This window comes from Eleutherodactylus coqui, chromosome 4, assembly GCF_035609145.1.
Source record: "Eleutherodactylus coqui strain aEleCoq1 chromosome 4, aEleCoq1.hap1, whole genome shotgun sequence".
Lineage (NCBI taxonomy): Eukaryota > Metazoa > Chordata > Amphibia > Anura > Eleutherodactylidae > Eleutherodactylus > Eleutherodactylus coqui.
Window position 1 is genome coordinate 182500913 of NC_089840.1, and position 13005 is coordinate 182513917.

At 42.6% G+C, this 13005-nt stretch overlaps 1 protein-coding gene across 1 annotated transcript in view; it reads left to right on the top strand.

The window, feature by feature from the left end:
* Positions 1-13005, top strand: part of SYT15 (synaptotagmin 15) — an 85334-nt gene that overhangs the window by 51691 nt on the left and 20638 nt on the right. The window contains exon 7 of the mRNA XM_066598739.1: positions 4927-5109. Within this exon, the coding sequence (XP_066454836.1) occupies positions 4927-5109 (183 nt within the window). The remainder of the gene's footprint in view (positions 1-4926; positions 5110-13005) is intronic.

The following is a 13005-nucleotide window of genomic DNA, read 5'->3' on the forward strand; positions in this document are numbered from 1 at the left end:
TGTTTCCTGGGTAACGCAAAGAACATGCAAAATTGTGAACATATTTTTTTCCTGGTATCTCTAAAGTAACCACGACTTCATAAGATTTTCCGTGTGAACACCAGATAAAGACCATACCAAATTAACTCGGGCGAAGCCGGGTATATCAGCTAGTCATTATATACAGGAGATGTATACAAGAGCTGAACTTTTGCACCCAAGCTTCTGAGCCTTTAGCTATTCCAGTGAGGAATTGTAAGACCCTTTAGCACTGTATTACTGAATTCTGCATTGTTGGGGGAAAAAATGACATGTCAATTCTTGTCATGGTTTCCACTGCACCTGGTAGTCTCATGTGAATTTGTCCAAGGGGCTTAACCTGCTTGTGGTTCCACAAGAAGGTGCACAGCAGAACTCTGAGTCCAGCCTTTGAGTTTTGCTGTTGATTAAACTGTCAGATCCATGCTGAAAAGATCTGACATGGATCTGATAGTTTAAAGCCTGTGTGAGGTCTTTGGTTTGTTTCAGACAAGGTTTTTGTAGCAGTTTTTGTGGCAGTTTTCCAATCCAAAGCCAAAAGTGGAAACAAACAATATGGAAATATAAATGACAGATTTATTCTACTTATTCCTACTGGATCCCCTTCTAGCTCTGGATCCACAAACTGCCAAAAAACAGCAGTAAATGGGCTGCTCATTTAGAGTAATATACAAAATATACCAGACACAGATACAATGCACAACTCCTAAAAGTTTTCATTCTGCAGATTGTGCAACATCCTCCCTCTTTTATTTTCATTATTTGCTGATACTGATGTCTGGTTCTAGCAAGATCTGATTATCCATAGAGAAGAGAACTACAGTATGGCAGATTGAACAGAGGAAGGAAGCGACAAGAACAGAACTTCCTCCCTGTCCAATTCCCTTGTAGCACAGGCTACATGATTCTACAAAACCCTCTAATAGCAGAACTTATTATCTGTCTATTATAAATATCTGTATCGTTCAATGGTGAGGTTTATGAAACACTAAAAGAAAAACTGTCTTTGTTGGATAGTGATGAGCAATTAGTGAAATAATTGGGTCAGGATCAAGCCAATTTTGCCAAAATCATCGTGAATCTGAACGATTGATTCCAACTCCAATTGAAGTCAATGGGAGTAAAAATCAGGTTAAGCAATTTTCCCGCCAGACGTTCCCTTATGCAACCAAAGATCCCTAAATTGCATGGGGATACAGCCATACATCTGGGGAACACTGTGCTCATCCAAAAGATTTGTCAAAATAGAGTATAGTGTCATGGGGATCACTCATAGCATAGGGGTGTGTTACTGAAAAGAAAAGAAGGCCTACATAAGGTCTCCTAAATCAAACATTGCTCCAAGAAAGACAGCAGGTGAGCTGCTTGTTTGACAAGCAATGTTATAAATTTTACAAGGATAAATTCTACAGGTGAACACAACACTCAAGTACGGGCCTGCTTCAAGGAACTGCTGTAGAGCTACCAAAAAGACTGTGACAAGGAGGCACTCTAATAACTATGTATATCGGGGGACAATACAGAGATCTCTCCCATTATCTATTTATACCCAGGCCTGTAAAAAGGGGGCGCTCTAACAACTATGTAAAGATATATCTGGGGTCAGTACAGAGATCTCTCCCATCATCTATGTATACCCAGGATTGTGACTGTAACAAGGGGCTGCTATAAAAACTATATATAGATATATTACTTCAAAAAGAAAATCAACGACATCCGGCAGGAAATAACCTCCCAATCCCAGTCTAGCCCTGGCCCTAGTCTTGTCAGTACTGCATCTAGCTCCTGCTCACTGTCTGTATTCAGACCAACGACCGAGGAAGAAGTCTCCAGATTGCCTTCCTCTGCTCACCCCACCACCTGCGCTAGCGACCCTTTTCCCACACACCTCCTCTTGACTTAACTGATGCTGCCAACTACCAACCAATCTCTAACCTTCTTTTTATCTCCAAGCTATTCGAACGCCTGATTTACTCCCGCCCTATAAGCTATTTATCAGAAAACTCTCTCTGACCCCCTATAGTCCGGCTTCTGCCTTTTATACTCGACAGAAACTGCACTGACTAAAGTGTCAGATGACCTCCTGAAGGTTAAATCGAGGGGCGACCACTCCCTACTGATGATCCTCTATCTCTCTGCAGCATTTGACACTGTTGATCACAAACTCCTCCTCAGTATGCTTCACTCCACTGGACTAAAGGACACTGCTCTCTCCTGGTTCTCCTTCCCCGCGCCAGACTCTCCCCTCTCCAATCCATCCTGAATGCTGCAGCCAGGCTCATCTTCCTGTCCTGGCACTATTCAGATGCTTCTGCCCTGTGCCAATCACTGCACTGGCTGCCTATCAAATACAAAACTCAATTTAAACTCACCACCCTCATCCAGCCCTCCACAGCACCGCACCACCCTACATTGCTTCCCTTCTCTCAATTCACCATCTAGCCCGCGTCCTCCGCTCTGCTAACGAAATCAGAATAAGTGCCCTTTTAATTCAAACCTCTTATTCCCACCTCCAAGACTTCTCCAGAGAAGCACCAATCCTCTGGAACGCGCTACCCAAAACTATCTGGGTAATCACTGACACACAAAATTTCAGGCATGCTCTAAAACTCACATCTTCAGGGAGGCATACTATATTATATAGGAAAGAAGGTTTTTACACCGACATAAAAGGGGTTCTTTACTGTAAGAGCAGTGAGACTATAGAACTCTCTGCCTGAGGACATGGTGATAGCGATCTCACTAAAAGAGTACAAGAGGGGCCTGGAAGTCTTTCTTGAGCGTTACAATATAACATGTTAAATCACTCATTACTTCAGAAGGGTTGGATTCAGGAAGGAATTTATTTCTTTTAGGGCTCTTTCCCACGAGCGTAGACATTTTGACTTGCGCCCTCCAGCGCCGTAAAAACACGTGAACCGGCACACAAATCTAATGTTCGTGCACCCGTTCAGGCGGCATGGGCCTGGTGCATATACACTGAGGCCTCAATACCGTTGCCTACTCCTTGCCGGCTCACCTCCTCTTTCCTTCCCTCTGGCTGTTTGTAATTGGAGTGGGCGGGAGGAGGGCAAAGCTAAGCACCCGCCCCTCCCCACCCTTTGTCTGCAGCCAGCAATGGTAAGGGGTGGAGCAGGGCGCTGCTAAACTCCCTCTCACCTCCCTTCTCGGGCCGCCATCATTGGCTTCCATAGGAGCCTGTGCAGGGGCTGACGTATTCCGGGCACAAAGATAGTTCCAGGACTATCTTTGCTGCCCAGCTTAAAAATACCGCTGCTATATTTGCCGGCCGGGTGCTTTTACGCCATGGGAATATACATCAGATGGTAATGTATATCGGCCGTCCGTGAAAACGGCAGACAATATACAATCATGTGAATAAGCCCTTGAATTCAGAAAAACTGGCTTCTACGTCATTGTGTTTTTTTGTTTTTTTTGCTTTCCTCTTGATCAACATTGGGGAGGTAGGCTGAACTGGTTGGACATATGTCTTTTTTTTATGGCCTTGTTACAATGGCAATAGCGTGTACCATAGAAAGATGTCCTCCTACTATGGCCCAATGGAGAGATATGGTTAACAGTATCCCCTGTGAAAAAAATATCTTTAAAAATAGAAAGTGACCTAAAAAATGTCCTACGATTTGGGATATATGATGTAATTCTTCTAGTATGACTTTTACAGAAAAAGCTCTTCATGACCGTTATGTGAGGTAGAAACAGCGATTACTATCAGTGATACGGCTCTGTGTATTTCCTTCTCACCCTCCTGTGTATTCTTACTTCTCCATGACTTATCAGCATGTGAGACAGAAGCTCTTTGGTTGTAAACGGTAATTAATCACAACACTAATTTTCATTGTTCTATAAATATTTATTTTATTTATCTCATGAAGCAACATATTATCCTGCGATCATCTGAACAGATTTGTTTTTATTCTTTAATTAAATGAGTTTAAAAAAAATCCACATCATTTAGGTGCAAATTTCGCCACCGCAGAATTTCTGTGAAATTGATGTGGGCACTCCATTGCGGAATGGACGCAGCAATTTCACAATGTATGAAGGTACCCATAGAGTTACAGCAATATTAGCCCACATGATTACCACCAGAATGGGGATTTAAAAAAAATTTCAAGACTTTTTAGTCTGGACAGCATGTAGAGTGACCATATATAATGTGATGATATATATTATAAGTGGTTTATGCATACTTGGCTCATATCAATAGGTTGACTGTCCTCGACGGCACTTCAGAAATGGCACATTTAGGGCTCCTTCACACTGGCGATTGCGATTTTTGCCATGAGAAAGTCACGGCAAAATCACGTCTTTGTTTCCGTGCTTTTTGAGCATCAGCAATGCTTTTTCCTGAAAATAATCTAACATCGCATCGCGTCGCCCACGATAAAATTGCATGATTCTTGAGCGCGAAAGTAAGTAGGACCTTCTAATGTTAAAAACTCATCACAATGCACGAAAATCTCAAGTTTGTGCATTGCAATGGAATAAAAAGAAAGCTCCATAGAGAAACGTGGGTGATTTAAAAAAAAAAAAAAATCGCAAAACGCAGAAAGATAGGGCATGCTGTGATTGTTTTAATGCAACATTGCTGGAGTGAAAACATCGCAAATGGGAATGAAACCATTGACAATCATTGGTTTCATAATTCTGCATTCTCACTCACTTTCGCATCTCGTGAAAATCGCACAATTTTATTGTCAGTGTGAACACTCCCTTATGTAGATGTAATGATTGCCTACATGTCATATGAACAAGGTACATGGTGACTTCTAGTTTAGTTTTACGGGTTTCCTTGAGCTTTGTACAACTACATGACTCTAATTGGGCCTCGTAATAATAATAGCGACGTATAGTTAACGTTTTATTGTTCTTTTCTCATTTTTGTAGACTCGGCATACATTAAAGTGTCTCTCATGAATCACAATAGATTTATCAAGAGTAAGAAGACTGCTGCTGTTCTTGGCACGCCAAATCCTGTTTATAATGAAACTTTCAGCTTCAAATTGGAACAGAGTGAATTAGACACGGCGAGTCTCAGTCTCTCTATCCTACAGAATTGTGAAGGAGACAGTAAGTAACTTAATGTGTTGTTCCAACCAGGAGCTTCAACATAATATATGTCAAGATCTCTAGGTAGTTGTTAGGTGCACTGTTTAGACACAATCCACTGCTTCTATGTCTGGCAACCATGGGTGTCATCCCATTCTATCGGTTCTCTGAGCTTATATTCACTCTGTTCCAGCACTCCTAGGGTTAATAGCTTCAAGTCTCCTGTTCAGCTGATTCACCTTTTCCAATCACTGCCCTATATAGCTGCCTTGGGCTATTCAGACCTTGATGCAGTGTTGTTGAGAGTTTGTTCCTACCACTTCATGTGCAGCTGGTGCTTCGGCAGTTACCTTGCTGTCTGCTTATGTTCTGTGTTCTTCGTTCATGTACTCTGTGGTCTGTTATTCCCATTGTCTGCTTCTCTGTTTATCCTTGTCAGCTTCCTCCTCCTTTTGTTTCTGTACTCCCTGGTATTGTTCTATCTTTGCCCTATAGGTGTTCGGACCCGCCAGGGTATGTCAGCGCCTAGAGGAAGACTGCGGGGTCGTCATTATCAGGACGATTGCTCCGCTTGTATGCAGGGGTCTCCCTCTCCTGGTTATCAGTTCAGGGCAAGATACCTTTCCTAGTTTACATCCATATATGGGGCTGTTCATCTGGTATCTTGCCTCCTATGCTAGGGCTGGATGTCATTCGTGCTGGATCAGATCTTCACCTACCCGGTAGGTTGACACAGTGGCTCCACATCCACCGTCCTTACAGTAGTGTTTACTGGCTACATATTGTTGGTTGTACATGTTGCTTAGCTCCTTTTTAGCTTTGTTATTTGTATCTACAGTTTAGCTAAAGTGTCTACTGAGAGTCTCAGCTACGTCACCAAAAAATGAATCAGTGCATAAACAATCACTATAAAGTAAAATATATTCATCTTTATTAAAAAAATCACATTAAAACTAACCAGATAGTATGTAGCCATTGTTAAAAAGCAGACTAAAGGTGAACACATATTAATGTAGTATACAGCAGTGGCTACCAAATAACACATAATACCTAATAGAGAAAAAGATGTGTAAATAGGACAGTGCTTCAGAGTTATAAATAGGGCAAATAAAATTATGACTGACAAAAGAATAAGGGGACTCACCTGGTATAAACAGCTGTATCAGGGTAGGGGCCAACTGTCACACCTCCAATTCCCATAGGCCCAAAATTAGAAGAAGCACTCTGTATGTTCCACAGATGGGAGAGTGTCTAGGACAGTGGTGGCAAGCCTATGGCACGCGTGCCGAAGGCGGCAGGCAGAGCCCTCCCTACTGGCACGCGCCGCCATCGGCCGCTCACCACTTTAGTGAATACCGGCAGGGGCCGTAGCTCCCATGGTGGCATTCACTTATCTGTGCTGATAGCGGCGCTTATCCCGGTGCACACTGTGACGTTAGTGTGCAGCCGGGATACGTACTGGTGTATTATGTCACCACCGGAAGTAAGGGGTGGCGACATAATACACCTGTCAACCAACTGATTCACGCCCCCCAGCTTCTGATTGGCTGGGGGTAGAGGACTGCCGTGAGGCTGAGAGCGGCAGGCCCGAGGCGGAGAGAGCCAGCCCAGCGGCCCCAGCATACAGGACTGCGGCGAGGCTGGGAGCACTGGGACAGGCAGCGGAGAGCCTGGCCAGCGGCCCCGGCATAGAGGACAGTAGCGAGGCAGGGAGCGTCGGGACAGAGTACAGCTGTGAGTGTGGTTGGGAGGACAGCTCTGACCCTGGAAGAGGACAGCGTAGAGCGCACCACAACTGATAGGTGTACCGTCTAGATGTAGTTTTGCGTGCCGTACCCAGTTAGGGTGAGGGGTTAGTTTTCCTGTTAGGCTTAGCTTATTCACTTTAAATGATGCCATGTTAAATAAGCTAAGCCTAATAGGAAAAATAACCCTCACCCTAACTGGCTACGGCAGGCAAAACTACATGCACACGCTTCTAGCACCCTAAAGCATTGAGCCAATCTGGAGCAAGGGATGTGACAGGGATGTTCTTCCTGTCATACCCCTAGCTTCCGGTGGCGTCAAGATACACCAGTACTGCCGGGATCCCCTTCCCCCCTCCCCCGACATCTCCTCTTAGGTTCCATGAGAGCAGGGGGAGGAGCTGAACAGATGAGCAGCAGAGCTTCCACGAGGACCAAGGCGTAAGTATGTCGGTCTCGGGAAGGGGGGGGGGGCGCTGTGGGATGTCACTATTACACTAGGGGCCGCTGTGGGGTGTCACTATTATTCTGGGGGCCGCTGTGGGGTGTCACTGTTACACTGGGGCCACTGTGGGGTGTCACTATTACACTGGGGCCGCTGTGGGATGTCACTATTACAGTGGGACCACTGTGGGGTGTCACTATTACTGCTGGGGTATGTTTACATGTGTGGGAAGTGGGTAGGGCTGTTTCAAAATAGACAATGTGCAGATTTTGACTGCTTTTTGGATGCGGAACTGCTGCAGAATTTTCCACAGAAATTTCTGCTGAGGACAGTCTGCAGCATTTCAGCATCCAAGTTAAAATCTGCACACTGAATATTTTGAAAGAGCCCTTACTTTTTTGAACTAATGGGGGTAAAATCATACGTTGTGATAAGCCCCGCCGCCTGACGGTTTGGCACTTTTCGATAAATAAGTGGGTTATGGTCGCAGTTTGGGCACTCGGTCTCTAAAAGGTTCGCCATCACTGGTCTAGGAGGATCGAAAATCCATGGATTGGCTTGGCGTAGTAAAAGAAAATGTATAATAAATTAAAAAAACTCCTCTGCTCAGGTCTGTCTGATAAATGTAAATTCTCAAGGAATTTAGATTAAACTTACTTAGAGGTGGGGTCTGGTGCAAACACGGCCCCCCAGTGACGAACTCAGAGGTGGGGAACCAAATTCCAAAAGGTCCTTTAACCCCTTGAGTGGCACGCCCGGAAATTTTCCGGGATGAGCCCCACTGCTCATAGCGATATAACCCGGAAGATTTCCGGGCTATGCATCACTATGGAAGCTGCAGAGCACAATGCCACAAGCTGTGGCATTGTGCTCTGCCTGCACTGTCCCACAGAGAACAAAGCAGGACATTGAGAAGCAGGAAGATATTCCCGATATGGCGGCAATCTCCTGATTCTAATGTCCTGCTTTGTTTACAGGTTGCTATCGAGACCATCGGCTTGTCAGAAGCAAGCCGATGGTCTCTGTTGCAGGGAGAGCTGGGGCTTGGCTGTCAGAGGACAGCTAGGCACCAGCTCTTACAGCAGAGATCAGAGAAAACCTCTGATCTCTGCTGTGTTAACCCTTTACATACTGCAGTCTATGTGATTGCAGCATGTAAAGGGCTGTCACCATGGGACCCGGCCCCCAGAATGTGATCAGGGAGTCTTGATGGGTCTCTGGGGAAGTCCCCTAAAGGGACAAAAATAAAAAAAAGTTTTAAAAAAAGTAAAAAATTATAAAAAAAAAATAAATAAATAAAATTCAAAACACTTGTCTCCCTTTACTTTGTGAAAAATTAAAAATAAAATTACACATGTGGTATCCCTGCGTCATAATGACACAGAGAAGGAAGTTAGTACATTATTTAACCCCTTAATGACACGGTTCCTTTTTTACTTCTTCCCCCATTTCTTTTTTTCCTCCCCCCGTTTAAAAAATCATAACTCCTTTATTTATCCATCGACGACGCTGTATGAGGGCTTGTTTTTTGCGGAATGAGTTGTATTTTTCAATGGTGCTATTTAAAGTACCATATAATGTACTGAAAAACTTTTACAAAAATCTAAGTGGAGTAAAATGAAAGAAAAATGACATTCCACCATCCCTCAGTGCGTTTTGTTTCTACGGCGCACAAACTGCAACAAAAATGACATGATAACTTTATTCTATGAGTCGGTACAATTACTACGATACCAAATGTGTTAACCTTTTTTTACTGTAGCACTTGTATTTAATCTCAAAGACATTTAATTTTTAAAAATTATTTTCTGCTGCATCTTCTGCGCGCAATAACTTTTTTATTTTTCCATCGACGTACTTGAGCAAGGGCTCATTTTTTGCAAGACGTCCTGTAGTATACGTTGGTACTATTTTGGAATACATACAAATTTTTGTTCATTTTTTATTGCATTTTTTTCTGGGAGACAGGGTGACTGAAAAGTGTATTTGTGGCGTTCTTTATTTTTTTTTTTGGACTACGTTCACCGTGCCAGGTAAATAATGCACTGTTTTGATAGATCAGACATTTACAGATGCGGCGATACCAAATATGTATTTTTCTTTTATAATTTAGATTTTTTTAATTATAGATATGGTAAAAGGAGGATGATTTAAACTTTTTTTTTTAAGTGTGAAAAAGTCATGAAAAAGAAAAAAAACTATTACAATTTGGTATTGGCATAATCGTACTGGCCTGTAGAATGACTTTAATATATTATTTATACAGCTCAGAGAATGCAGTGAAAAATAAAAATAAAAAACATGCCAGAATTACAGATTTTGTTAATCTTGCCACTATAAAAAATGGAATAAAAAGTGATCAAAATTTTACATGTTCCAAAAAATTAGATAAATGAAGACTGGAGTTCATCCCGCAAAAAACAAGGCCTTCTAGGGCTCTGGCAATGGTAAAAAAATTAATACGGCTCTTGGAATGTGGCGACACAAAAGCAAACCTTTTATGAAAAAAAATGTTTTAAATGTACAAAAATAGCAAAACATAAAAAAACTGTATAAACTTGGTATCGCCGGAATCGTGCTGACTCAGAGAATAATGTTATCACATTATTTATTCTGCATGGTGAACGCCGTAAAAATGAAATCCAAAAAACAAATGGCAGGATTTCTGTTTTTTCCCTTAATCTCCCTACAAATTTTTTCACAAAAGTTATGCAATACACTATATATACCCAAAAATGATGCCATCAAAAAGTACAACTTGTCCCGCAAAAAACAAGCCCTCATATGGCCGTGTCAATGGAAAAATGAAAATGTTATGGCTCTTGGAACGCGACTGGAAAATTAGTTGAAATTAAATGATTGGCCCATTTAAAAAACCTGCCCTGGTGGGTACAACAGGGTGGTAAGAAACCCGCCACTCAAGGGGTTAATACCAATAGTATACATACAGACCTGAAGGGTTAGGATAACATGACACGTATTTCGGGTGTTAAAACCCCCTTTCTCAAGTATAAGCAGAACATATGAATTACTACTATATATATGACATGAGGTCATATACTGTATATAGTACTAAATCATCAGTTCTAGCGTCCTGCGGGCAGTGCGCCCTTTCCTCTGAATGTGCTCATCTTTTGGCATTTGGTTCCCTACCTGTGACTTTGTCACTGGAGGGTCTGTGTTTGCACCAGGTGCTTTTTTTTATTTATTATACATAACATCTAATATAATTTTCTTATCATAATAGTAACTATAAGGTACAAGTGATGCAAAAAATAGTATCTCTTTATACAGGAGTATATGTCTAAAACTGCATAATGCAAATGCAAAAAGCGCAAAATGTGTTAAATAGCCACATAAATAAAGTGGCAAAATTAGCAAATAATAAACCAACTCTGGTGTGTGTTTCGATTTTTCAAGGGATCAAGGGGACAGTCTATGATAGTCTGAAACACATCTCCTGTCTCATCACTGGTTCAGGTTGTTATTCCCTTTGCCTGCAGCTCTGCCTCTTCTGATTGGCTACTATGTATGTCTGTCACAGGGTCAGCAGGAAGTCTGTGCATAGAGAGCTGGTTTATACTCTAGGATTGATAGAAGATCCGAAAGCTCGCTGTAACATCATGTATTTTTGTTAGCCATTAAAAGGTATCATATCTACAAGATTACTTGGTTTCTCTCACTGAGAACAATCACACTATATTATAGTACAGTAACTCCTTATGCCTTTTTCCTGATCTCACTAATGGACTTTAATCCTGCACAAACATCTTTATAAAACTATGGCTTAGCTGTCTACAGACAGCCAGGCTCCTGCTCCAACAGTCAGGAATGGAGAAACCTATCCTGACAGTTTAACCCCTTACATGCCACATTCAATAGCAACTGCAGCATGTAAGCAGATGACAAGGGCAGGGGGCTACTTCTGTCACCTATCAGCACCTGCAGTGTACCAATAGATTCTCATGGCAGACGGAAGACTGACAAAGGCCTCCATCTCTGTCATGTAACTCAGCCTATTAGACCTCTACTCCTGCAGAGTTTAATAGGCTGCTGACGTAGTAAAACGCAGTGTATTATCCTAGTGATCAAATGGTTACATCTTCAAGTCCCCTGGAAGGACTGAAAAATTGTGTATAAAAAAAAAAAGTTCAATAAAGATTTTAATTGAAAGAAAAAAATCCAGTTTGAACAAAATATATGCATTTTTTCCCCACAAAATCCCTTTTTAAATCCATAAAATTCTGAAAATGTAACACATAATGGGTATTACCGCATTCATAACAACCCAGACAATGAAAATATTTTGCTACTTAATCTTGCTTGGTGACCGCTGTAAACATAATTTTAAAAACTAACTCAAATTGCAATTTTTTTTTTGTTCCCCTCCCAAAAAGCTAAATAAAAAAAGAATCCATCAGTCACAAAATAGTACCAATAAAAACTACAACTCTCTGCGGAAAAAGTAAGGCCTCAGAGAGCTCTGTTACCGGGAAGATAAAAATGTTCTGGGTTTTAGAATGCAGCGATACAAAGTCAGTTGTTTTTCTTTAAAAATGTGTTTTCAGTGTAAAAAAGTTTCTTCAAACTCGTGCCGATCAGATAGGAAATTTATCAGGTTATTAGCAAATGGCAAACACTGTAAAAGCAAAACACCCCAAACAATGGCAGAATTTCTGGGTGGATTTATCATTATCCCCCACAGCAAAAAAAATGTATGTGTGCTCCAGAGTGCAGCCATTAAAATATACAACTTGTACCCCTTAATGACTGTTATTTTTAGGTTCTAATTAGAGATGAGCGAACACCAAAATGTTCGGGTGTTCGTTATTCGGAACGAACTTCCCGCGATGTTCGAGGGTTCGTTTCGAACAACGAACCCTATTGAAGTCAATGGGCGACCAGAGCATTTTTGTATTTCGCCGATGCTCGCTAAGGTTTTCATGTGTGAAAATCTGGGCAATTCAAGAAAGTGATGGGAACGACACAGCAACGGATAGGGCAGGCGAGGGGCTACATGTTGGGCTGCATCTCAAGTTCCCAGATCCCACTATTAAGCCACAATACCGGCAAGAGTGGGCCCCCCCCCCTCCCAACAACTTTTACTTCTGAAAAGCCCTCATTAGCATGGCATACCTTTGCTAAGCACCACACTACCTCCAACAAAGCACAATCACTGCCTGCATGACACTCCACTGACACTTCTCCTGGGTTACATGCTGCCCAACCGCCCCCCCTCCCCCCCACAGCGCACACCAAAGTGTCCCTGGGCAGCCTTCAGCTGCCCTCATGCCACACCACGCTCATGTCTATTAAGAATTGCGTCTGCCATGACGAGGGACCGCAGGCACACACTGCAGAGGTTGGCACGGCTAGGCAGCGACCCTCTTTAAAAGTGGCGGAGCGATAGCCCACAATGCTGTACAGAAGCAATGAGAAATAGAATCCTGTGCCACCGCCATCAGGAGCTGCACACGTGGGCATAGCAATGGGGAACCTATGTGCCACACACTATTCATTCTGTCAAGGTGTCTGCATGCCCCAGTCAGACCGGGCTTTTTAATTCATAGACACAGGCAGGTACAACTCCCTATTGTGAAGTCCCTGTCGACCCACAGCATGGGTGGCTCCCTGGAACCCACCGGCGGTACACAGAAATATCCCATTGCATTGCCCAACACAGCTGAGGTAGTAATGTCGTGCTTAATGCAGGTGGGCTTCGGCCCA